Source organism: Euphorbia lathyris, chromosome 1 (genome assembly GCF_963576675.1).
Source record: "Euphorbia lathyris chromosome 1, ddEupLath1.1, whole genome shotgun sequence".
Classification (NCBI taxonomy): Eukaryota; Viridiplantae; Streptophyta; class Magnoliopsida; order Malpighiales; family Euphorbiaceae; genus Euphorbia; species Euphorbia lathyris.
In genome coordinates, this window is record NC_088910.1 from 51,530,230 (window position 1) to 51,554,691 (window position 24,462).

A 24,462-nucleotide genomic window follows, 5' to 3' on the forward strand; every position below is an offset into this window, starting at 1 on the left:
GGGCTTGGCCATTCTTAAAACAAGATGCACCTCCAGTCAAAATTTGAACCATTTTCCTGAATTGAGAGAAACTAATTTGAAATCAAACAAAGAATAGTTTGTTTCACGAAAAAACAGTTAAGAACAACTTAAAAAAAATTCATTTTCTAATTTTTCTATCAATGTAATCGAGAGTCAATGTAATCATGTTCGTCTCTTTAAAAAGATAGCAATTCAAAAAATAGATAGAAATAGAAATAAATAATAAAAACAATGTCAATCATAATATGGAATTACAAATGAAAAATAGAAAAGATAATACATCAACCTTATTGATGAACGGGAAAAAGTAGATGACAAGAAACACCTCGTGCATGTTAATTATAATATGGAATTACAAGCACATTGGAGCTTAATTTGCATATCGTGCATGTGAGAAAACCTTCTAGTTAGTTGTTTATTAATGCTTTGTAAAGTGTATTAACTTATAAATCTTTTTCTGCTCTCACTTTCTAGCAACGTGGGATAGAGGTTCTCATTTCTTAACAATACCATTCCAATTGATTTGTTTTTAGTATCCATTTTTCATTCATTATTTAGCCGTTTTAAGCTTATAGTATACTATTAGAAAGATCTCATAAAGTATAATATAGTGACGTATTACATGTTATTCGAAACTCCATTTATCCATTATATTTTTTACTCTCAAACTGACAAATAATTACAATATTAAAGTCATTTTTTCAACGAACAAAACGATGAGATATTTTTAGCACTAAGTAACAGTAATATGAGAAATTAAAAGTAATTTTAATTTGATTTCTTGAACATCAAAATTGATTGACATAGATGGAAGGGGAATGACCCATTCCCTCGCTCGCGAGAATCTAATTTCTCATTCCATAGTTACTTTTAGCTAACGAAACATTATAGTTAGAACTACGCATTCCCATTTTGAGAATCTAATTTCTCATTCCATAGTTACTTTTAGCTAACGAAACATTATAGTTAGAACTACGCATTCCCATTTTGATTCTTAGATGCATTTTTATGTAAACAAACACATGTTATTTTTTTTTATCAATAGATGGAAGAAAGAAAAAAAAAATCAAAATGGACTATTTTATAGATATAATGTAATCCATTACTTAAATCTAGATTCAATTGATTTTGTAATTAGTGATTTCAAAAAAGAAAACGCATATTATTTTTTTGAAAGGAGAAAACACATATATTATGCCTAAAGGCATTTTTTTTTTTTTGAACATGGGTTGAGTGACTCAAATTATATAAGGATACTACTTGATGAGGGATTAAACTCTTAATTGGTGTAATTTTTTAAAAAAATTACTTTATTGGAGGAAATTTTTTCCCAGAAGGGGCTGTTTCCCAACCAGGGTTAACTGGTTTATATTTTTTAAATTTTTTTTACCTATTACGGCGCCAATGGCGCTGTAATGGGCTTGTGGACAGGAAAATGGATTCATGTCCACAAGTGGGGCAGTGGCGCAGTGGCTTCACGCCACTGCCCCCAATAAATATTAAATTTTTTTTATTATTATTTATAAAAATAAAAATAAAATTTATAAAATTATAAAAGAAAGAAATTAATTTATCATTTTCTAAAAATAAAATTATATATTACAATTATATTATTGAATTTTTATTTTATAAAATTTTGCTTAAAATTTAAATTTAATTTGAAAACTTTAAGATTAAATTTGTACAATTTCATACGTTAGGACTACACTTAAAACGTTACGGTTAAATATTTAGTGCATTACTAACAAAAAAAAAATATTTAGTATATTAATAACAGAATAAAATATTTTAGATATTTTCAAAAAAAATGTGATTAATTTATATGTAACAAGCTTAGTTTTTTGAAACTGTCTAAAATATAGTTTTTTGAAACTGTCTAAAATATAGTTACGAAAAAAATGTATGAAACTGATTCAATTTTTCGACAAATTGTTTTAAAAGGTCTGACGTGGTTAAATAACAGTTAAACAAATTTTGTTCAAATTTTCGGTACCCTATGGTTAAAATTGATCTTCCTTGGAAACGTTAGTGCTAAATTTGCACGATTTCATACATTAGGACTAAATCTGCACTTCGTTTGAAACGTTACGGTTAAATATTTAGTGCATAACAAAAAATATATTTAGTGCATTAATAACATAGTAAAATATTTTAGACAATTTAAAATAAATATTAAATTTTTTTATTATTATTTATAAAAATAAAAATAAAATTTATAAAATTATAAAAGAAAGAAATTAATTTATCATTTCTAAAAATAAAATTATATATTACAATTATATTATTGAATTTTTATTTTATAAAATTTTGATTAAAATTTAAATTTAATTTGAAACTTTAAGATTAAATTTGTACAATTTCATACGTTAGGACTACACTTAAAACGTTACGGTTAAATATTTAGTGCATTACTAACAAAAAAAAAATATTTAGTATATTAATAACAGAATAAAATATTTTAGATATTTTCAAAAAAATTGTGATTAATTTATATGTAACAAGCTTAGTTTTTGGGTGTTGTTAAACCCAGCCCCAAATTCCCACCCCTAGCCCCGTGAAAGGACGAAAATGCCCTTTCATTGGTTTTGGGAGGGGAATTTCTATTTTTTTTGCCAATCCGACACGCGGGCGTGTGGCCATCACGCCTCACCTCGCGGTCGGGAGTATAGATATCACGCCTCACCGTGTGGTTGGACGTGATAGCCTCACGCCTCACCGCAAGGTCGGGCATGTGGCTGTCACGTCCGACCACGCGGTGAGGCATGAGGTTATCACGTCTGACCACACGGTGAGGCATGGTATCCACACGCCCGCATGTCGGATTGGTAAAAAAAATAGCTTTTTTATCCCGTAAATAGTTCGTTAAACCCGTAAATAGTCCGTTAAACCCGTAAATAGTCCGTTAAACCCGTAAATAGGCCGTTAAACCCGTAACTACATAATTTTACTTAAAACCAAAAAATAATATAAGTTAATTAATAAATATTATTAATCACAACATATAAAACTAATATAATCTAGTCCAAGTCTCTCTCCTTTCAGCGTATAGATTCTCCAAGTGACGAACACTCTGATGACAAAATAATCGACATTGGGTGGCAATGGGAGGCACTGGAAACGCAGGATGTAAATAAAGATGTATGTAGTGACGATAACTCCCCAAATGACAAATCACAATCTCTCGCTCTGGTGGTCTTCCATCGTCCGAACGCATCGGCAGTATAATGCAACATCCTAATTGTTGTGTAGTAAAGAGGAAAATTACTGCGTTCAATACAGATGTAGCAGCAAATAAGTCATCCGGATTCACCATCCAGTGGGACTCACCACAACCCGCTCCTGCCCATTTAATACGTGTGAGGGCAGCATCAAATCCGTTCCCGTACACTGGCGCATACAGATCACGGTTTGCCCGCATCTCATTCTCTATGAGCACTCTCATCAGCTTTCACTCCTCTTGGTTATAAATGATGGCATCGGCTAAAATACGAAATCCACAGTTACCATCTGCTACAACATCATGGAATCCAGTAATAAATGGTACGATGAGACCTTGAACCCGATGTAAATGGTGGTAACCGGCGATATCCGCATCAGATCCGACTGAAAATATTAATATATGAAATTTATCAATAAAAATATATTTACTTTAACTTCAACATATATATAAATGAAATAAAATATACCCGGCATCTGGCTTTTATGCACAGATGAGGATGAGGAACGACCTCGACTACGACTACTCCTCGAACCTGAGGACCGTGCTCGACCTCGTGGTGACTGACTGTACTCCCATGCACTCGGATTTCGTTTTGTTGATGAATTTCCCTTTGGTCTACCCCTAACAGTGTCTTTGACCTCAGGTTCTTTAAAGCCACTTTGTTCCGGGTTTATCTGATCATGAATCATCATCGATATGCTACGCACCATTGAAGGATCTAATTTTTCAACCTTTTCCACAAGAGATTGAAAAAATCGGTGATCCTCAGACCCGTCAACATATACTGGAGCAGTAACTGGTATGTCACTCAACCCTTCAAACGTAAGAGATCTCCAAAAAGGATGGATGCGGTCAACACGGACCGATTCATTTGTGTCAATATATGTTTTAAGCTTACATGCACACGGAATGCCATGATTCATGGGCAACACGCATCCGCATTCACTTACCACATCCATACTCAATCCGTGCATACATTTGAGCTCATCATTTAGTAAAGCCAAGCAGTAATATGAAACGTGTAAGTCGAGATACGCGAAAGGTTCTCCACAGTGATTCACCGCAGATCTTCTTCTCGAGTCCTCGAGTGAGTATCTGATTATATACAATGAAGGATTACAAAACTAATGTATTAAATTTTAAAATATTAAAGCAAATAACAGAATAAATGTCTTACTTGATCGCCTCGATCTGAGCCTTAATGTCCTTGTGCACCTTCGCCCACACTGTATCGAGTGCACCAGTAGATGAATTCAACCACTGTTTCAACTGTGCATGTGAACTCTCCACTCGACAGGTTGTGGTGTTTCCCAAGTGCAACACCTTGTTCGTCCATGCTCGACAAAACTTCTCTTTATGCACTAGCCACGTGATCTCCACGTACTGAATCACACCAGGCCAGTTGCCAGTAGTATTCTTCATGGCTACCACTGCCGCCTCATATTCGGCTACTGTCGGGGCTTCAATTATACGTTTCCATTTGGAATTCTTAAAAATTTCACCAAACTTCTTCATTCCACTCAACTTGCCAACTCTATCCTCCACATCTTTATTAATATGCCATGTGCACAATAAATGATGAGAATGAGGAAATACCTCACGAACCGGCCGCATCAGTCCTAACTCCCGGTCTGTAGCAATGGCTGTCGGATGCATATCAGGTTGGAGCAAAAGCTTCAATTTTTGTAACACCCACATATAACTACCCTCGGTTTCATCCTTCATGATTGCATAGGCGATCAAGAAGTTTTTATTTGAAGGCGTCATTCCAATGATTTCAAAGAATGGCATCTTATACTTGTTTGTTTTATATGTTGAATCCATACCAACAAACAAGTAATAAGATCGAAACAGTGTGATCGATGTTGGATATGCCATAAATAAGTGAGTCACGACATTGCTGCCCGGCACCGCTTGCGTCCAATGTATATAGTCCTTATCTATAGCAAGCCGATAAAACTGACCGATTACATCCCGACCCTCAAAGCTCTCAGTCCTGATTTTCTCCCTGTAATTATAGATATGTCTTTGTGTCGGGCAATCCTCCGGATGTTTTTCTTTGATTGCAGGAAAAATAGCACAAGGCTTAGCTTGAGCTGAACTCATTTCACGAACAAGTTTTTTGGAAGCCGGGCTTAGTCCGCTCATCTGTCTGTAGTCCTGACGATATACAGCCAACTGATGACAGTGCTGTCCTCTATCTCCAGGAATCCCATTCACCATCCAACCGCCCAATTCAGCGATTTCCATAACCTTTATCTGGAATTTGCAACCACAGAACTTTGTTTTTGTATTCTTCAGTAATATAACATCCATATCCATATCCTTTTTCCTTTTATAATTCTTAACACCACGAGCACATTTAACCAATATCCACTTGGACTTGCGCCCCGTCTTGTGCGACGCTGTGGTTAACTCAAACCCGATCCCAATTACCGTCTGTTTTGCCCAGTTAACAGCTTCATGATATGTTTGAAATGTTTGTTTGGGAAAAAACTGCGAGATGTAATCTATGTCGTTTCCGTCAAATTCTTCCCACGAAACCTCCTGTAAATGATAAATAACGAACATTACATTCCAAAACGTGACATTTCTACAGCGTTTCGGTGTCTAAACCCGAAAAACAGCCACAAATATGCTCGGGCGTGTGAGCATCACGCCCCACCTCATGGTGGGGCGTATGAACATCACGCCCACCTCATGGTGAGGCGTGTGGCTATCACGCCCCACCATGAGGTGGGGCGTGATGCTCACACGCCCGAGTGCCGAACCAAATTTTTTTTTTCAATTCAAATTACAGAAATGCAAGGAAGTTAAATCGGAAAAATACCTCGAATTCGGACGTAGCATCACTCCCGTCTACTCTCGGTGATAACGGATTGTCTTCCATCAAACGTGTTGTCTTTGATTCGGATGAAAATGTATTTGGGAAACTTTGAGAGAGTTTGGGAGGGATTCAAATTTTTAGTTTTTGTTCAAATGGCGGTTAGGTCTTTTTCCGGGGCTGGAAGTGTGAATATGGGGCTGGGTTTAGTAACCCACTAGTTTTTTGAAACTGTCTAAAATATAGTTTTTTGAAACTGTCTAAAATATAGTTACGAAAAAAATGTATGAAACTGATTCAATTTTTTGACAAATTGTTTTAGAAGGTCTGACGTGGTTAAATAACAGTTAAACAAATTTTGTTCAAATTTCCGGTACCCTATGGTTAAAATTGATCTTCCTTGGAAACGTTAATGCTAAATTTGCACGATTTCATACATTAGGACTAAATCTGCACTTCGTTTGAAACGTTACGGTTAAATATTTAGTGCATAACAAAAAATATATTTAGTGCATTAATAACATAGTAAAATATTTTAGACAATTTAAAAGAAAGTGTGATTAATTTATATGTAGCAGATTTAGTTTTTTGAAACTGTCTAAAATATTTTACTGTGTTATCAATATAATTATAAAAAAATATATGAAATCAATTTATCGACAAACTGGTTTAGAAGGTCTAACGTGGCTAAATAACAGTTAAACAAATTTTTTCCAAATTTATGGTAGCATATGATTAAACTTGATCTTCCTTGGAAACGTTAATGTTAAATTAGCACAATTTCATACGTTATGATTAAATTTGTACCTCATTTGAAATGTATACGCTAAATATTTTTACATTACTAACAAAAAGAAAAATATTTAACGCATTAATAACACAATAAAATATCCAGTACATTAATAACACTATTATAATATATATTTTACTTTTATACAAAGATAAATTAATTTTCTTTTTATAATTAATTTATAAATTTTATTTTTATAAAAATAATAATAATTTTTATTATTATTATTTGTTGGGGGCAGGCACTGGCCCCACTTGTGAACTGGAATCCATTTTCCTGTCCACAATGGCGCCGTAATGGGTAAAAGAATTCAAAAAAAATATAAAAAGTAGTCCTGGTTGGAAAACAGCTTTTTTGAGGAAAAATTTTCCAACCAGGAATAATTTTTAAAAATTACCCCAAATAAAAGTTTAATCCCTTGATGAGTAGATGGATTATTATGATAGTTGGATTGTATAAGTTGAACTAATTTATCCCATGAACTAATTTATCTCATGAACTGATTTTTTTTTTTTTTTTGTCTTTTTTTTATTGCTACAAATGTATTGATAAATTTTTTGAAAAATTCAGTCATAAATTAAAATATGATGGTTAAAAATATACTACTATAAATTGAATTAGTTATTATGTTATCTTAAAAAACTTGATTATAATTTTAATGTAATTGATTCAACATAATTTGTCCTTTTAGTTTTTCCGTTGTTTCGTATTTTTTGTTTTTTTCTTTTCATTTTTCCTACTTTTTGTCATTTTTTTCATTTTTAATGTTTATTTCCTCTCCCAATTTCCCCTATTTTCTGCATTTTTTATGCTTTTTTTTTTTTTTAGAAAAAAATAGGTATAAATGTACAAATTTAGATCCATCATCCATGATTACTAAGAGAGAGCTGATTTAATTTTCACATACACAAAAGTGTATTCTTAAGTCTAACTTTTATCAAATACATTTTCAAACCTCATTAACGAAAAATGAATTTTCTTTTCATATAAAATTTTACATTTTAATCTTCCTCAACCTCCAACGTTTTAACCACTCAATAAAGCTTAAAATTACAAATCTTTTATTAATGAAAAAACTCATCTTCTAATAATAAGATTTGAAATTAGATCGTTTGATAAATATAACATTCAAAATTGGACAGTTTTTATGTGTAAATACTAAATGTACTCTCCTAATAACTATAAGACTAAATTTGTGTAAAATATAAAAATAAACAAATTTTAAGTAAAAATATATATGTTAAAAAAAAGAGTTAGATGGATTGTTATCTAATATAAATTTGATTGTCCATTCAATCTATTTGACCCATAAAAAAAAAATAAACCTAATAGGTTGGATGGGCTGATTTTGGATAGGTTACAATAATAAAACACCCTAATTATGCGCTTTTGTTAGAATTGCAGAGATATACGATTGATTTTTGATATGGAAGGGAAGAGCATTTATTTTATTGAAATATGATGTGCAGTTTTATACTGCTAAAACACAACTATAAGAGAGTAAAAAAAGGCCTAAAAAGTAGCATAAAAATCTTCCTAAAAAACAGCAAGAAAATCAGAACTGATAAACAAGAGAATCAGAACTGATATATGACTATTTCAAATTAAAAATAATATACAGCAATAAGTCACAAAAATTATCACTCCTCCTTGACTTGATAGCTGCATATTCCAAGCTTATGCCTGAGATATTCAAATCTTGCTTTAGGAAGTGGTTTTGTTAGAAAATCAGCAAGCTGATTCTCTGTCTTGCAATGAATCAACTTCACCTCTCTTTGTTCTTGCATCTCTCTTAGAAAGTACAACTTTATCATGAAATGTTTTGTCTTCCCATGAAACACTGGATTTTTAGCAATCGAAATTGCAGCTTGATTATCAACAAGGATCAGTGTGCTATCTTTCTGCTCCATATTCAAGTCAATCATGAGTTTTCTGAGCCAAAGAGCTTGATTTGCTGCTGAAACAGCTGCCACATATTCTGCTTCCGCTGTTGACTGTGCTATGACTTCTTGCTTCTTTGAACGCCATGAAAAAACTCCAGAACCAAAACTGAAACAGTATCCTGAAGTGCTTCTCATGTCATCAACACTTCCAGCCCAATCACTATCAGAGTAGCCATAGAGACTAAAGTTTCCATGAAGACTGAAATTGTTTACATGTAGGAACTTAACACCATAGCCAACTATGCCCTTGACATATCTGAGGATCCTTTTGGTAGCTTTAAAATGAATTTCACTAGCACAATGCATGTATCTTGACAACAAACGTATTGCATACGTAATGTCGGGCCTAGTTGCCGTCAAATACATCAGACATCCAATTAAGCTTCTGTACAATTTTTCATCAACTTTGTCAACTCCATCTTCTCTGCTGAATTTTTCATTGTGATTTATTGGAGTTGCAGTTGGCTTGCAATTCTCCATCTTGAATTTCCTAAGAATTTCCTTTGCATACTTTTCTTGGCATACAAAGGTTTCACCATTATTTTGATGCACCTGCATACCTAGGAAAAATGTCATTTTTCCTAGATCAGTCATTTCAAAAACATCTTTCATTCTTTCTTTAAATTCCTCAATCAGCTCCTTTGATCCTCCTGTAATCAATAAATCATCAACATACAAGGAGACAACAAGTATTTCATGACCAATCTTCTTGACATATAAAGTGAACTCACTTAGACTCTTTTCAAAGCCTAAACTGATCAAGTGTGCATCAATTCTACTGTACCAAGACCTCGGGGCTTGTTTTAAGCCATACAAGGCTTTCTTCAAGTGATAAACTTTCTCCTCTTGTCCTTGAACAACGAATCCCTCTGGTTGCTCCACAAATATTTCTTCTTCCAAGTATCCATTTAAAAAGGCCGATTTTACATCCATTTGATGTACAATCCAGCCTTTTTGTGCAGCAAGAGCTAATAACATCCTTATAGTATCCAGCCTAGCGACTGGAGCAAAGGTTTCAGAGAAGTTTACCCCGAACATCTGAGCGTAACCCTTCACAACGAGCCTCGCTTTATATTTGTTGATAGAACCATCATCATTAAGTTTGGTTCTATACACCCACTTGACTCCTATTGCTTTCTTATCTTTTGGTTTCTCCACTAACTCTCAGGTCTGGTTTTTTTTCAATCATATTCAGCTCCTCCTTCATTGCAATTAACCATTTCGAGTCAGTAGCAGCTTCTTTGTAATTTGCAGGTTCCATAACAGCAACACTACATCTTTCATAAATATCTGAGAGTGATCTGGTTCCTTTGACTGGCTGGTCATCAATATCATCTTCACTCTCCTCCTCAAACTCAATTGGATTCTCTTCTTTGCTCCAATTTTTTGTCTCAAAGAAATGCACATCTCTGCTGATAATAACTTTATTGCTTTGTGGCAAGAAAACTCTATAGGCTTTTGATGTTAAACTGTAGCCTACAAAGATTCCTGGTTCCGCCTTTTTATCAAGTTTGTCTCTCTTAACTTGAGGAATGTAATAGAAACACAAACAACCAAAAACTTTCAAGTGCAACATCTTTGGCTTGAAACCATACCAGGCCTCAAATGGAGTTTTTTCTGAAATGGCTTTAGATGGCAATCTGTTCAGCAAAAAAACTGCAGTGCTTGCTGCCTCTGCCCAGAATTTCTTTGGAAGATCTTTGTCATAAAGCAAGCATCTCGTCATCTCCAAGATTGTTCTATTTTTGTGCTCCACAACCTCGTTTTGCTGTGGGGTGTAAGGAGCTGTAAATTGATGTTCTACACCTGCATCTTCACAAAATTTGCTGAACTTTTTTTATGTATATTCCGTTCCATTATCGTAATATCTGCAATTTTATGCCACTTTGAGTTTCCACCCAAGTTTTGAACTTGAAAAAGATGTCAGCAACCTCAGGTTTAACCTTCATAAAATAAATCCAGCACATCCTTGTATAATCATCAATGAAAGCAATATAATACTTACTGCCATTCAAAGATGGTGTTGGTAGAGGTCCTCCAACATCCGTATGCACCAATTGCAGCTTACTCGATGCTCTCCAAGACTTGCCTACTGGGAAAGGCAACCTTATTTGTTTGCCGTATTGACAAGCATCACATTCAGATAATTCTTCTTCTAATTTAGGTAGCCCTTGTACAAGATTATGTCTTTTCAAATAAAGTAGAGCATTATGGTGGAAATGCCCCAACCTTTTATGCCAAAGCATTGTATTGTCTTCAACCTTGTGCACAACAATTTGTTCTTCTCCAATCAAATTCAAAGCAAAGCTCTTGCCTTTCATTTGAATTCTGAACAACTCTACTCCGTTTTAATCTTTAATCAAGCAACTTTTGTCTTCAAAGAGAACTTTACAGCCTCTCTCCAATAACTGACCAACACTCAATAAGTTTTGATCAATTTCAGGAACATAAAGAACATCTGAAATTAGTTTCAAACATGTGCAGCCTTTGGTTGCTACGATTCCCTTTCATGCTACAGATATTTTCTCTCCATTTCCGATTCTGACTTTGGTAGTGTAGTTTGTATCAAGTTCTCTGAACAAATCTCGATCATACGTCATGTGGTTCGTACAACCACTATCAATCAGCCAACTTTCTGCTAAGCTTGAAGTAGTAAGACACGGTACTACGAAAAGCTCTTCTTCATCAATTTGTTCAATAGCAGCTTTTGCTTTCCCTTGTTGTTGTGAAGACTTACATATTTTCTCCACATGTCCTAATTGTCCACACTTGTTGCATGTTACATCTGGCCTCCACCAACAGTACTTCTGCAGATGATTTGTTTTCTTACAATTAGGACATGGTGGAAAATTCTGAAAGTTTTTGTTACCACTGCTGGTATTGTTGCTGCTCGAGTTTCCTGCCTTGAAGTTCTTGTTCTTCTTGTTCTTGCCACCATAATTGTTTTGAGTTTTGGCCAACAAAGCTCCTTCTACAGAACCTTCTTTCCTTATAAGCCTTCTCAGTTCTTGTGCCTGGAGTGCATTCAATAATTCCGTCAATGTGATGTTTGTTAGATCTCTTGAGTTTTCAAGAGAACTGATAGTTGCTTCAAATTTCTCTGGAATGGTAACAAGAATTTTTTGAATAATTCGTGAATCAGAGAAATCAGTACCGAGGAGTTTCACTTTATTGGCAATGCCAAGAAGCTTATCTGCATATTCCTGGATGGTCTCCATCTCCTTCATCCTTTGTAATTCGAATTCCCGAATCAGGTTGATAGCTTGCATCCCTTTGAACTTCATAAGCATTCTCCACAGCTTCCCATAAATCATGGGCATCGAGGTAGGCTTCCATCTTCACATCCCACATTTGATAATTGGTTCCATCAAATAACGGAGGTGACATCGAAGAATAGAAAGAAAAATCTGAATCCATCTTTTGTGTTTGTTTTTGTGGTTGTGTTTTTGGTTGTATTTTGTTTTTTTAGGGTTTTTGAATTTTGAACTCACAGATCCCTTTAAATCAATATTGCTCTGATACCAATTTGTTAGAATTGCAGAGATATACGATTGATTTTTGATATGGAAGGGAAGAGCATTTATTTTATTGAAATATAATGTGCAGTTTTATACTGCTAAAACACAACTATAAGAGAGTAAAAAAAGCCTAAAAAGTAGCATAAAAATCTTTCTAAAAAACAAGAAAACCAGAACTGATAAACAAGAGAATCAGAACTGATATATGACTATTTCAAATTAAAAATAATCTAGTCACAAAAATTAACAGCTTTCAATTCCAAGTTAACCTATGATAATTGAGATGAAACCAACACCAATACTAGATATTGAATTTAAAATTGCTATATTTTTATTGGTAGGCCGCTGAATTAAACGGTGAGGGAAAATTGGATATTTGTATACCGGGGAATGGGAGATGAACTAACTTGTTAAATTACAAAAAAGAATAAGATCCTGTAATCATGTGGATGGATCAAAGAATAATTCTTTCATCAATTTCTATGAATATACAAAATACTCAAGAGTATCTATCATTGGACACTGCACCCCTGTTCCGCTGCTCTCAGATATACCAATCCTCTTTTTATCCTCTGCAAAGAGAATAATAAAATAAATAAATCAGAACCAGGATTAGAAAATTCATCAAACATCATTTTTTTTATGTTGGCTGAAGATCAAACTACAACTAAATGGTCAATCCAGCAATGAGCTGCAAAAGGAATTTAGTTTACCTCTTCTGTGTCTCTTATCTGCAGGAGTTCCAATCTTTCATGAGGTCTCCTATCAGATAAAGTGGCAAGCTGCAACCAACCATTTTTACTCAAATCAGCATTTACACCATAACTTTTCTCTGGTGAATTATAATGATAAATACCCAAAAACTGAAGCGCTCCGGATCCATCGGTGTAGGCATCATTGCTTCAATATTCAACAGTTTCTCAACTCTTCTTCTATCTGCACTCACTTTCTCTCATCAATAACATACCACATTGCAAATATAGACACAAATGTAGAAAATTAGGAATCCTTTTTTGTCATGCATTTGCAAAACTATACTGCATAAATGTATTTGTGCTGCCAAGGGTGATTACATCAGGTACTGAGTGGATGGAAAAGAAACACCCTCTGGCACCCACCTAACTTCAATCATTTGCTGTGGACAAGTCACTAACAAATCCAAAGATCTTACTGACCTAACAAAACTGAAATAGAGGCTAATATATAAATTTCATATGGTCTTAGTCCTCATCCATCTACGACTCAAATCTTGCGGTGAAGTGTAACATGCATAAAGTGACTAATAGTAATTTAGTTTTTGTTTGCAAGTTACTAATTGGATTTGATCTTTCAAATTGTTATCACAAGCATAAAGACAAATCGCACGAGTGAATTCGCCAACAAAAATAGGTAATCAATAAGTTACCTTCAGAGAAACACCTAACCAAATGCCATATCAGCTCTTGGCTTAGTTGTTTCCTTTCATTATATTTGGATCAATTAAGATGTAAACTACGCTGTCTAACCAAAAATGGTGAAGGTCCACAAACATGGAGCAACATACAGGAGACATGCAAATCATTCACCCTAAGTTCTTACCTAGTCTTGCTGCATCCTTAGCCCTGCTTAACCATGACCTAGCATATTCAGCTGCATTATTTGTAATATCCTGCAACTGAAAACATGCACAAACCAGTCCACTAAGGGATCACCCATGTAAACAAACAGAATGATAACTAATAACAATAGTACGAAAAATGAGGAAGAAATAGATAAAAGCAGAAGCATACCTCTGCTTTCTTTTTTGGAGGATCATCCAGTACCCACTCAACTTCTGCAACACGATATCTGCATAGAAAATAAAAAGGCCTAACTTATAGATAGCCTTGGATAATATCCATAACTAATTAGGACTTTACATAGGTGGATCCAACAAGTTTTGGTTTAAAGTCCAATCCAATCCACTTATGAAAGTAAGTCATGGATTGATTGTCAAAAACCAACCCAACCCATCGATACTCAATAGAATTGGATTCCATTGGATTGGATTGGTTTTTAGTTTAAACATTTACATAGACATTGGCTACTAATCAATTTTTTAAGAAATTTCATTCATTTGAATTTTATGTTTAATAATTTTTTATTTAAAAAAGAAATCAAATTAATTATTTCATTTAAATAATAAAATTGAACTAAATTACTCCAATATATAAGCCATAAAACCCGAAAAATAGAAAAAATAAAGAACAAAAACTGAAAAACCAAAAAAAAAAGAGAAGAACGAGAAAAAAGAGAAGGGGGGAAAAACTAGGAAACAAAGGAAAACGAGAAGAAGAAAAAAAGAGAAACATGGGGCAAATGGAAAAAACGGGAAAAAAGAAAAAAACGAGAAAACTGAGAAAACAGAAAATGAGAAAAAACAAGAAAAAACAAGAAAAAAAAACTGGGAAAAACATAGAAACATAAATAATGGAAACATAGAGAAAAATGGAATAAAATCGTTGAAAAGGGAAAAATAAAATTAATTTAGTAATAAGCAAAAATAGAAAAGAAATAAGATTGGATTGGATAACATTTGAGTGAATAATTTGGTTTGAAGTAAAAAAATTCTTTGGTTTAAGTGAAACCAACCAATACAATAAATAAATCATTGAACTAGTTATTTTTGGATTGGATGGCATAAATCTTGAACAGCCCTAATAAATATCGCAGTTACAGGAAGCAGATAGTATGAAAATAAGACCAGACCCACGTACCCATCTTGATCCCAAGATCGAAGAATGCGAAATCTCCGACGACTTTCAACCTGCAAGAAACTGAGTTTTCATTAGGAATAAACATAATAGTGAAGCTCAGCCCCCAAAAATCCCCAATAGTTTGGTTGCTGGACAATCAAATTTCCAAGTTTCTAAGATCTAGTTGTCACTAATAATATATATTGCCAGTCTTATGCCCAATGATTCACAATTTATGAAATCAATCAGGTCCATAAGACAGAATATTTCAAATTTCGAAGCTTCAGAACACAGTTAACATTTCCTGATTTCTGGACATGATATACAATAATTTCTTCAAGGAAAAGAATGATTATTTGTTCACCTCTAGATAGAATCTCCCATCCGGAAGTGGCTCACACCTTCAAAGCAAGACCAAATCGATTCAGAATTAAAAAAAAAAAAAAAATTCATTATGTGCCCGCGTGTATGTGTCTGTGGGGGTGGGGGTGGAATAGTATGCTACTAGAAAGTTATAAATGAACCAAAAACCTACTCTGTAATCTCCACTTCACAGGCATAATCAACTATTAATCCAGTATTAGAATCAGGGATAACCTACACATTGTAGAAAACCCATAGAGCAACGGTTAGTACTTTTGTCTAGGCCAAAGAGGAGAAACAAAGGTTCAGTTTAACAAGATACCATTCCCATCCGATGATTTCCTTCCATGATCCTCCTTACCTGTAAGAAACAAAAAAAAAAATGAACTAAAGTTATCTACATGTTGTAACAACAAAACAAGTTTTTACTCTTAAAAAGAAAAGAGAAAGAACGAAATATGCAAAGATATGAATCGATGACGTGTTGTAAACACAGGAGTTGAGATACGCAGATGCATCTTTAGTCATCTTCTATCCACATCCTATAGTCGGTTGAGTAGGCAGCCGCGGCAACAGAGTCCATGAATAACTGAACCATGGTACAAAATCTAAAGATGCTAGAACCAAAATACACCCACAAAGTGCTGCAATGGGCTTTTAAGCATGCCAAAGATGCACATTTATACCAAATTTTACTAGTTCATAGATTCTCAAATTTAGACTTAAAGCTCAATTGATCTCTCACATGCACACATGCAAAGACCTGCCCATATCCCAGGTGAAAACAACTTCAGGCTTTTGGTTTATGCCAAGATATAGATGCAGAAATCATCATAGAAAGACAATTAAGGAACCAAATGAAATGTGTAACCTTGTCACTGATAACCAATAGTTGCATTCCAATATGCACAAGATAGCACACTGAAGTCTCACAAGTCACAACCTTCAGGAAATCCATCCACACGATGGGGAAAGCAATGCCAGCGAGCATGTTAAGGCCAGGTTAAAAAAGAAAAGACTAGTTTTTAGAGTATACCCATTAAACCTCCTTAAAGACAATCTTATTAGTATTAACATCTATCATATATCCATTATATCAAAGAAAACCTGATATTTTGGCTGCTCAATTAATAAACTCACCATTAGTCTGTACCGTGGTTCAAATATGTGGAGTGGGAACTTCTGACATGGGATTACAACATCCATGACAAAAAGGGGGATGAGATCAACACCAAGGTTTGTCAAACTTTTATGCTCCGATTTCCTCTCAGCATACTCCTCTGGGAAGTTCTTCTGTATGATGTTGTTTAGTGTCACACTGGTAAAGTCCAAGCGCTAGTCGTCAAACATTGAAGTCAATAAATCACAAAATGTGCATGTCTTAAGGTTATTGAAAAAACTTCAATTGCCAAGCTCCAATATCATGCCATTAAATATTTGGTCCTCATTGATATGTAAAAAGTCTTACGAAAATGAGGGCCAAAACATGAAATTTTAAGATGATGTTACTTAATTCCAAAATAAAGCAGAAATGAAAGAATAAACATTTCATTTCCTATGGTAGCACTCACTAAAATCTACTAGACGAATAAAAAGGCAACCACCCACTTCAGAAAGAAATTGCATTTTCGTTTACTCATTAAATTGCAAAGAATGCATGATAAACAGAAAAGGTATATTCGTGCCCATGCATGCAGTGTATTATGCTTGCCCATGCAATCAAGATTTCAAGTATGAGAGTTTTCAACAAATGAGATGCTAATACCAGAGTTCCAAAGACCTGCTATATCTCCTGGTAAAAAGTTTCTATGGTCACGAAAGTAGGGGGTTTGTGCACCGGTGGTCACTAAAGTAGTTTTTGACCCAACAAAGTCACTGAAGTAGCAAATTTGTGTAAATAAAGTCACTATGGCCGAAACCGATGATCTGGACCACCGGAAAGCTGACATGCATGCCATGTCAACAACACCTCACAATATGTTTGGCGACACATGCCTATTAAAAAATTGAATTTTCTAAATATCCTGACCGTAATCCTATCCCAAATTGATACAATTGATTTTTTATTTTTATTTTTATTTTTAATTGTCACGTGGCGACATGTGTAAGACACCGATCGTGTGGTGTTGTTGATGATCTAGACCGGCTTTTCATGACTTTGAGACCACCAGTGCACAAAGCCCCTCCTCTAGTGACCATAGAATTTTTTTACCCCTATATGTCCTCCAGTAAAAGATGAGATGACCAAAAAAGATGTTTGGACTTGTAATATGGATTTAGATATAGATTCGATATGGACTAAGATGAAGCATAGTATAAGGGAAGTAGCGAAGGAAGTTCTAGGGGAATCTAAAGGTAGCATGCCACCGGGTAAGGACACATCTTGGTGGACAGAAGAAGTACGACAAGCAGTAAAGAGTAAGCGAGAATCCTATAAAATATTGGGGAAATGTAGGAGTGACGAGAACTACGAAAAATACAAAGAGGCTAAAAGGGAAGTAAAGAAGGTCATACGAGATGCTAGAGCAAAGGTGAATCGGGATCTGTATATCGGATTGGATACGAAAGAAGGGGAAAGAGACATGAGAGATAGGAAGACGCGAGATCTCGGAAAAGTTAAATGTGTGAAGGATGTGGACCAGCAAGTCCTAGTTGGAGATAAGGATATCAAGGAACGATGGAGGTCCTATTTTGATGACTTATTTAATGGAGATCGCAGACAAGATGTGGGAGATATAAGTATCCATCACCATATGATAAATCATGAATGCCTGCGGAGAATTCAAAAAGGTGAAGTCAAAATGGCATTAAGTAAGATGAAGTTGAAGAAAGCAGTAGGACCTGATGGCATCCCTATTGAGATTTGGAGATGTTTGGGAGAAAGAGAAATCGAATGGTTGACGACGTTCTTCAACAAAATTTGGAGAAACAATAAGATGCCATCAGAATGGAGGAAAAGTATCTTAATCCCTTTGTATAAGAACAAAGGCGATGTCCAAGATTGTGCCAACTATCGGGGAATCAAATTAATGAGTCACACTATGAAACTTTGGGAGCGAGTGATCGAACAAAGGCTAAGGAGGACGGTCAAGATCTCGGAAAACCAGTTTGGCTTTATGCCGGGAAGATCAACTATGGAAGCCATCCATCTAATGAGACAATTAATGGAGCACTATCGAAATAAGAAGAAAGACTTGCATATAGTTTTCATTGACTTGGAGAAAGCATATGATAAGGTACCAAGGGAAGTACTTTGGTGGGCCTTGATAAGGAAAGGCATTTCGCGGAAATATATTGACACCATAAAGGACATGTATGAGGGAGCATGCACGAGTGTACGTACTAGTGTTGGGAAGACCGAAGAGTTTCCTATTACGATTGGAGTGCATCAAGGTTCCGCACTAAGTCCATTTCTTTTTGCCATCGTTATGGATGAACTAACAAGTTCACTTCAAGATGGTATACCATGGTGCATGTTGTTTGCAGATGATATTGTGTTGGTTGATGAGACGAAAGAAGGAGTGGAGAGGAAGTTGGAACTATGGAGACAAACTCTAGAATCTAGAGGTTTTAAGTTGAGCAGAAGTAAGACAGAATATTTGGAGTGTAAGTTTAGCGGCCATAGGAGTAGGGAGGCAGGGACAATCACCCTAGATGGGAGAGTTGTTCAGGCCTCGGATTGCTTCCGGTATTTAGGATCTATTATCCAAACGAATGGAGAAGTAGATGGAGATGTTGCTCATAGGATTAAAGCTGGTTGGTCGAAGTGGAAGAGTGCTACGGGTTTCCTTTGTGACCCCGGCATGCCTAATAGATTGAAGGGGAAATTCTACCGGACGGCAATTAGACCAGCATTGTTATATGGTACGGAGTGTTGGGCAGTGAAACACTGCCACATCCATAAGATGTCGGTGGCGGAGATGCGTATGTTGAGATGGATGTGTGGTCATACGAGAAAGGATCGGGTGAGTAATGAAATAATTAGGACAAAAGTAGGGTCACATCTATTGAGAATAAAATGAGAGAAAACCGACTAAGGTGGTTTGTCCATGTGAGACGTAGAGCGCTTGATGCGCCGGTTAGGAGAACCGAAGAGTGGCAAAGGGATGTAGTGGTGAGGGGTAGGGGAAGACCTAAGCAAACTTGGAGGAGGGTGATCGAGAGTGATATGAGTTTACTGGGAATTGAGGAAAATATGGTAGTGGATAGGACGGAGTGGAGGGAGCGAATTTGTGTTGCTGACACGACTTGATTTCACGGTTTTATATGATGGTTCATGTTAGCCGACCCCGAATCATTTCGGGACTAAGGCTTTGTTGTTGTTGTATATCTCCTCCAGTAAGAGTCATAAATACTTCGAGACCAACAATAGGTGCTAAATTGCACAAATGTGCAAGGGCAGTGGTTAAAGTTGCTTCTATTATAAAATACTCGAGCAGAAAAAATATAAGTTATGAGAAACAAGCAGTTCACCTTATTGCGCATGTTCTAGGACTGATAAAAAGAACTGTTCGACATAGTGGACATTTATTACCTGAAATGCAATATAGAGTCAGGAATCAAAAGACATGTACCAATATTGCTGAATAGACCAAAAGAAAAAGAAGAAGCTAAAACGCTCACCGCGATCCATTGATTGTAAAAGACATGAGCGACAAAATGAATGCCCACAAGGAGTTGTAACAGGTTCATATAGTAACTTCAGGCAGAGTGTGCAGTCAAATTCATCAGTTCGGTCCGATTTACCAAGGGGTCTCCTTGACCCATTAGCCACAGTTCTTTCCAAATTCTGAAGATAAGCCCGAAGAACATTGCTACAAATTACAGAGTGCAAACCAAAACGGGATAAAGTACATATCACGCACAAAGGGCAGGACATATACTAATAATTAGAGCTTAAAACTCTTAAACAAGCCATATATTCCAACTCTTCATTTTTTTAGAATTTGAACGAAAAACTTATGAACAAGTCTAAATAATATTTTACCTAAATGGGTCAATTTGAAGACCTGAAAGAACAACATCTCGAGCCAATTCATATTTTTCCAGCTGCCAATAAAGAACACAAATGTTAATTCAGATGACATATGCAAGAGAGAGAACGAGCCATCAGAACCAAATTCACACTTTCATGTATATTAATTGAGAAGACAGGGTGCAAGCTGATCATACCAGGATGAAGGCACTAGCATTTAAGATATATGTATTCACTGAATTTTTTCTAAGCTTCATCAACTTCTCAGCATCCTTTAGTGCAAGCTGAAATCATTTAAGAACGTCTTTAGAGATTTCATCAAATTTTCAGAACAAAAATGAATCTTTTGAACGAAATTGAGAACTGCAACTTACTTCAGCATGTATAGTAGGATCCAGTCCTCTAAGTGGTTTGCATTCAGAATCATAGGCAGGTCTTTGTTTCAGGAATTGGCTAATCCTGTTTGTTTGTTTTTTTGTAAATGTTACAATTGCGTCAAACCAAAACCATTACAATAATCAAAAGTAAGATTAAAATCCTTTCACAAGATGTATGAATGGGCATTCTATCATAAGTCATAACACATGAAACATAATCAACCAATCAACTAGATGATCAATAAACCTGCAAATAGATAGTATTTATCAGGTTAAGATCAAACCTGCTATAAGTAGTACTTCTGTTGCCAAGGATGACAGGATCCCCAGGTTTGACGCTGTTTGCTCTCGAGTAAAAATTGATGGCCTAAGCAACATACTTAACTGGTTATCCTTCGGTTCAAGGAAAAAGAGCAGCCGTAGGTTTTGCATAACAAAAATTATTGACAGAAAAGTTTTCACTTACTAAGAGCTCACTAAAATTTGAAGCACTATAAGTTAAAGCATAGTATGACGTCACACTTCCAAGCGGATCTTAATCCCTTTTTTTCCATGTCTTTAACACATTACAGGATAATCAAGCTTGCATCAACCGCAACTACTTGCTCCTTTCTATTTGCAATTGTATTTTTTTTTTTTTTATTCCTTTAATTTCCAGAAGAAAGAAATTGATTGACAAGGTACGTTTCAAGAAAACTGCTCAGAAGTACAAGTAAACATTACAACTAACGCAAATAGCAAAGGCAATTTACCTCCTCAAAATGATTTTCTCGGAATGCTTGGTTCCCATTCCTTACCAGATCAACAACATGACTAAATTGATCCAACATCAATGATCTTTCACTTTCATTTACCTGCATCAAATCCTATTTGTAAATATGGTTTTCCTTCAAAGTGTGATAATCTCTCAAGTCATTATTAGATCTAGGGCCCCAAACGGTATTTGTTAGCTTATAATTGATATAGTTACAGTATGCAATCATGAAAATGGGTATGCAATGAACTTTTTAGCTTCTGAGATTTAATCATTCTGCTATAATATAACTACCAGTTTTATATTTTTTTGCTACTCTGTCAGCAAAATCTAAAACTAACTGTACAAGTTTCACCAAAAAAAAAATTGACTTTATAAAATGTAATATATTATAGGGTCAAGGGCCAAATTTGACCTTAATTTCTTTTGTGAAATGCAGATTAACTTATAAAATGGTCCAAATTTAACTCTAATTTTCAAGCAACATCAATTTTAGCCTTAAATTAAAGAAAATTTGAAAAAGTTGGATTGAATGTGGCAGTTTTTCAAATTTTCGGTAAGGTAGAGTTAAAATTGATATTACTTGAACTTGCACTATTTCATGAGTTAGGGTTAAATCTGTATTTTTTTTACTATACGGTTACATCTATTGAGAATAAAATGAGGGAAAACCGACTAAGATGGTTTGGACATGTAAGACGAAGAGCGCTTGATGCATCCGTTAAGAGGACTGAAGAGTGGCAAAGGTACGTAGTAGTGGTGAGGGGTAGGGGTAGACCTAAGCAAACTTGGAGAAGGGTGATCGAGAGTGATATGAGTTTATTACGGATTAAGGAGAATATGGCAGTGGATGGAGAGAATTGGGGGGTAGGGGTAGACCTAACCAAACTTGGAGAAGGGTGATCGAGAGTGATACGAGTTTATTACGGATTGAGGAGAATATGGTAGTGGATGGAGAGAATTTGTGTCGCTAACACGACTTGATCCCGGATCATTTCGGGACTAAGGCTTTGTTGTTGTTGTTGTAGGGTCAAATTTTATCCTCATACATGTATTATACTCCCTTGTTTCTTCCAAAAATAGAAAATTAAAAAAGAGTTTTTCCCAATTAAAAAGAAAAGAAAATTTGAAGCATCATTTTTTCAAGCTCATCCTCGGATTTCTCAGCAACTAAACTGATAAGAAGCTGATAGACAAATGAAAGAAACGAATTAAGCTATCGTCGCATCGCTGATCATTTTCAGCTACCAAACACTTTTAATAATAATAATAATAATAAAATGATCTGTTTGGCTCCCGAGAAAATTCAGGGATTTTATTTTATTTTTTTCCAGTAGTACAAATGTCTACTTCAACACTTAAAATTTAAAACACATGTGTGCAATGTCCAGTTAAGTTAAGATCGGATCCTTGTTTCATGAGCTCTGGCACAAGAAAATTCTAATTATCTCTACTCCTATTTTCTTTTATTTTCTCAGGAACCAATCACTCAAAACTTAAAAACGAAAAAGGAAAGAAAAGAAAAGAGAAATAAATAAATGAAAATCAGGCCACATTATAAGAGAATAAAAGCAGGAGAAGAAATCTGACCCAAGTGTAGTCCTCGACATCATTGAGACTATCAAGAATGAGCGCAGACGACGGCGCTTCGGCAGCAGACATTGCAAGTAAGTAGCAATTCCGAAAGAAAAGAGATGGAGAAGAAGCGAGGTAATTCAGAAATAGGAATTAGAGAGAAGTAAAGTGGAAAATGAAAGAAATAAAGAAAAGTCTGGTGAGCATCGTGTTCATCTCTGTATCCTTCGTTGGACACACGGACCCGATTTCTCTACGTGTGGTTTTATATATCGATATCGAAGATAAAAGGTTGAAACTTTTCTCCTCTTCAGCCGAAATAAATATTCGATGGAGCGATCATAGCCGCTTGATTTGTTTGCAGATCTTTTTTTATTTTATTTTACAGATCTTATTTTATTTTATTTTACCTGTTTGTTGACTTTGACTACTGCTTTATTTTAGATTAATTTATGATAACATTTAAGCCTTGACCTTTTATAAATTACTACTAGAATTTATTTTCTACGTTGTTGAAACTAAATTAAATTAAAGAAAGAGTGAAACAAGGGTGAGTGAAAATGGACTTTGCAAAAAAAATTGCAGGGAAAGAAAAGCCGTCTCTCATGGTTAAAGTCAACGACCGTCGCAGGCGGTGGAGCTATGCCACGTCACTACAAATGCCAGGTGACAATTTTTCATTTTCCCAATACGAGCCAATTAAAATGTTTTTATTTTCAAATAAAAAGAATGAATCAGCTGCCAAAATATTGTTGTTTGTTGTTGTGTATTGTTGTTATTCTGAATCAGTAGCATTTTTAGGTTTGATATATGGTGTGACTAGGGATATGAGCCCCCCAGAGTAACTAAGTCCGAGAATCTCATATCTGAGCTCATCCAAGTAGCAAGTCCAACAGAGATCATCACTGGGCTAAATGTCTAAGGATATTTTAGAAATTAAACTCATTCTCCAACTCTTATAAGTGAGAGGACTTCACTAATTATAAAAGATCCTGATTTTTATCTCTTGAACTCATTAGATATCTAATTTCCTCTTATCTTTTTTATACTGATTGATTGTTGGAATGTACTCAGGGACCGATCTTAGTGTAGAAGGATAACGATAGGAAGACGATATCTCGAGATCCCATAATTCTATTATTTGGTGAGATGAGTGTGGAGTAGCACGTGACTCCTTTTTTATTCTCGAAATTCATTCCCCCGCAACTACTTTGCTAAACGCAGTAATGGCTGGTTCACAGATAACCCCAACGTCAATCAAGGAGATGGTGAACCCCTTGGTTACCAGAACAAGCTCCCCTTTCACCGAAGTTCAACAGAGCCCAATGATATAGCCGCATAATTTGGGCCCCTGTTATTGGAAATCGGCTATGATGAAGAGTCCACCG

The 24,462-nt window shown here is 35.2% G+C and overlaps 1 protein-coding gene across 1 annotated transcript; it reads right to left on the bottom strand.

The window, feature by feature from the left end:
* Nucleotides 1–12,624: 12,624 nt before the first annotated feature.
* On the bottom strand, nt 12,625–23,354 carry LOC136232556 (uncharacterized). The gene is made up of 18 exons (XM_066021780.1): nt 23,090–23,354; nt 21,498–21,599; nt 21,030–21,112; nt 20,743–20,827; nt 20,566–20,652; nt 20,381–20,442; nt 20,017–20,207; nt 19,867–19,927; nt 16,534–16,711; nt 15,716–15,754; nt 15,566–15,627; nt 15,395–15,431; nt 15,052–15,101; nt 14,086–14,143; nt 13,895–13,970; nt 13,173–13,252; nt 13,030–13,098; nt 12,625–12,888 (listed from the first exon to the last, which is right to left on the bottom strand). The coding sequence occupies exons 1-18, from the start codon at nt 23,159–23,161 to the stop codon at nt 12,829–12,831; spliced, it is 1,452 nt and encodes a 483-aa protein (XP_065877852.1). The 5' UTR covers nt 23,162–23,354; the 3' UTR covers nt 12,625–12,828.
* Nucleotides 23,355–24,462: the final 1,108 nt, after the last annotated feature.

Coding starts and splice junctions, on each gene's coding strand:
- LOC136232556 (XM_066021780.1), bottom strand. CDS start 23,161: ATGTCTGCTGCCGAAGCGCCGTCGTCTGCGCTCATTCTTGATAGTCTC. Junction 21,600..23,089: donor ATGTCGAGGACTACACTTGG/GTCAGATTTCTT, acceptor GATTTGATGCAG/GTAAATGAAAGTGAAAGATC. Junction 19,928..20,016: donor TTTACAATCAATGGATCGCG/GTGAGCGTTTTA, acceptor ATTGCATTTCAG/GTAATAAATGTCCACTATGT.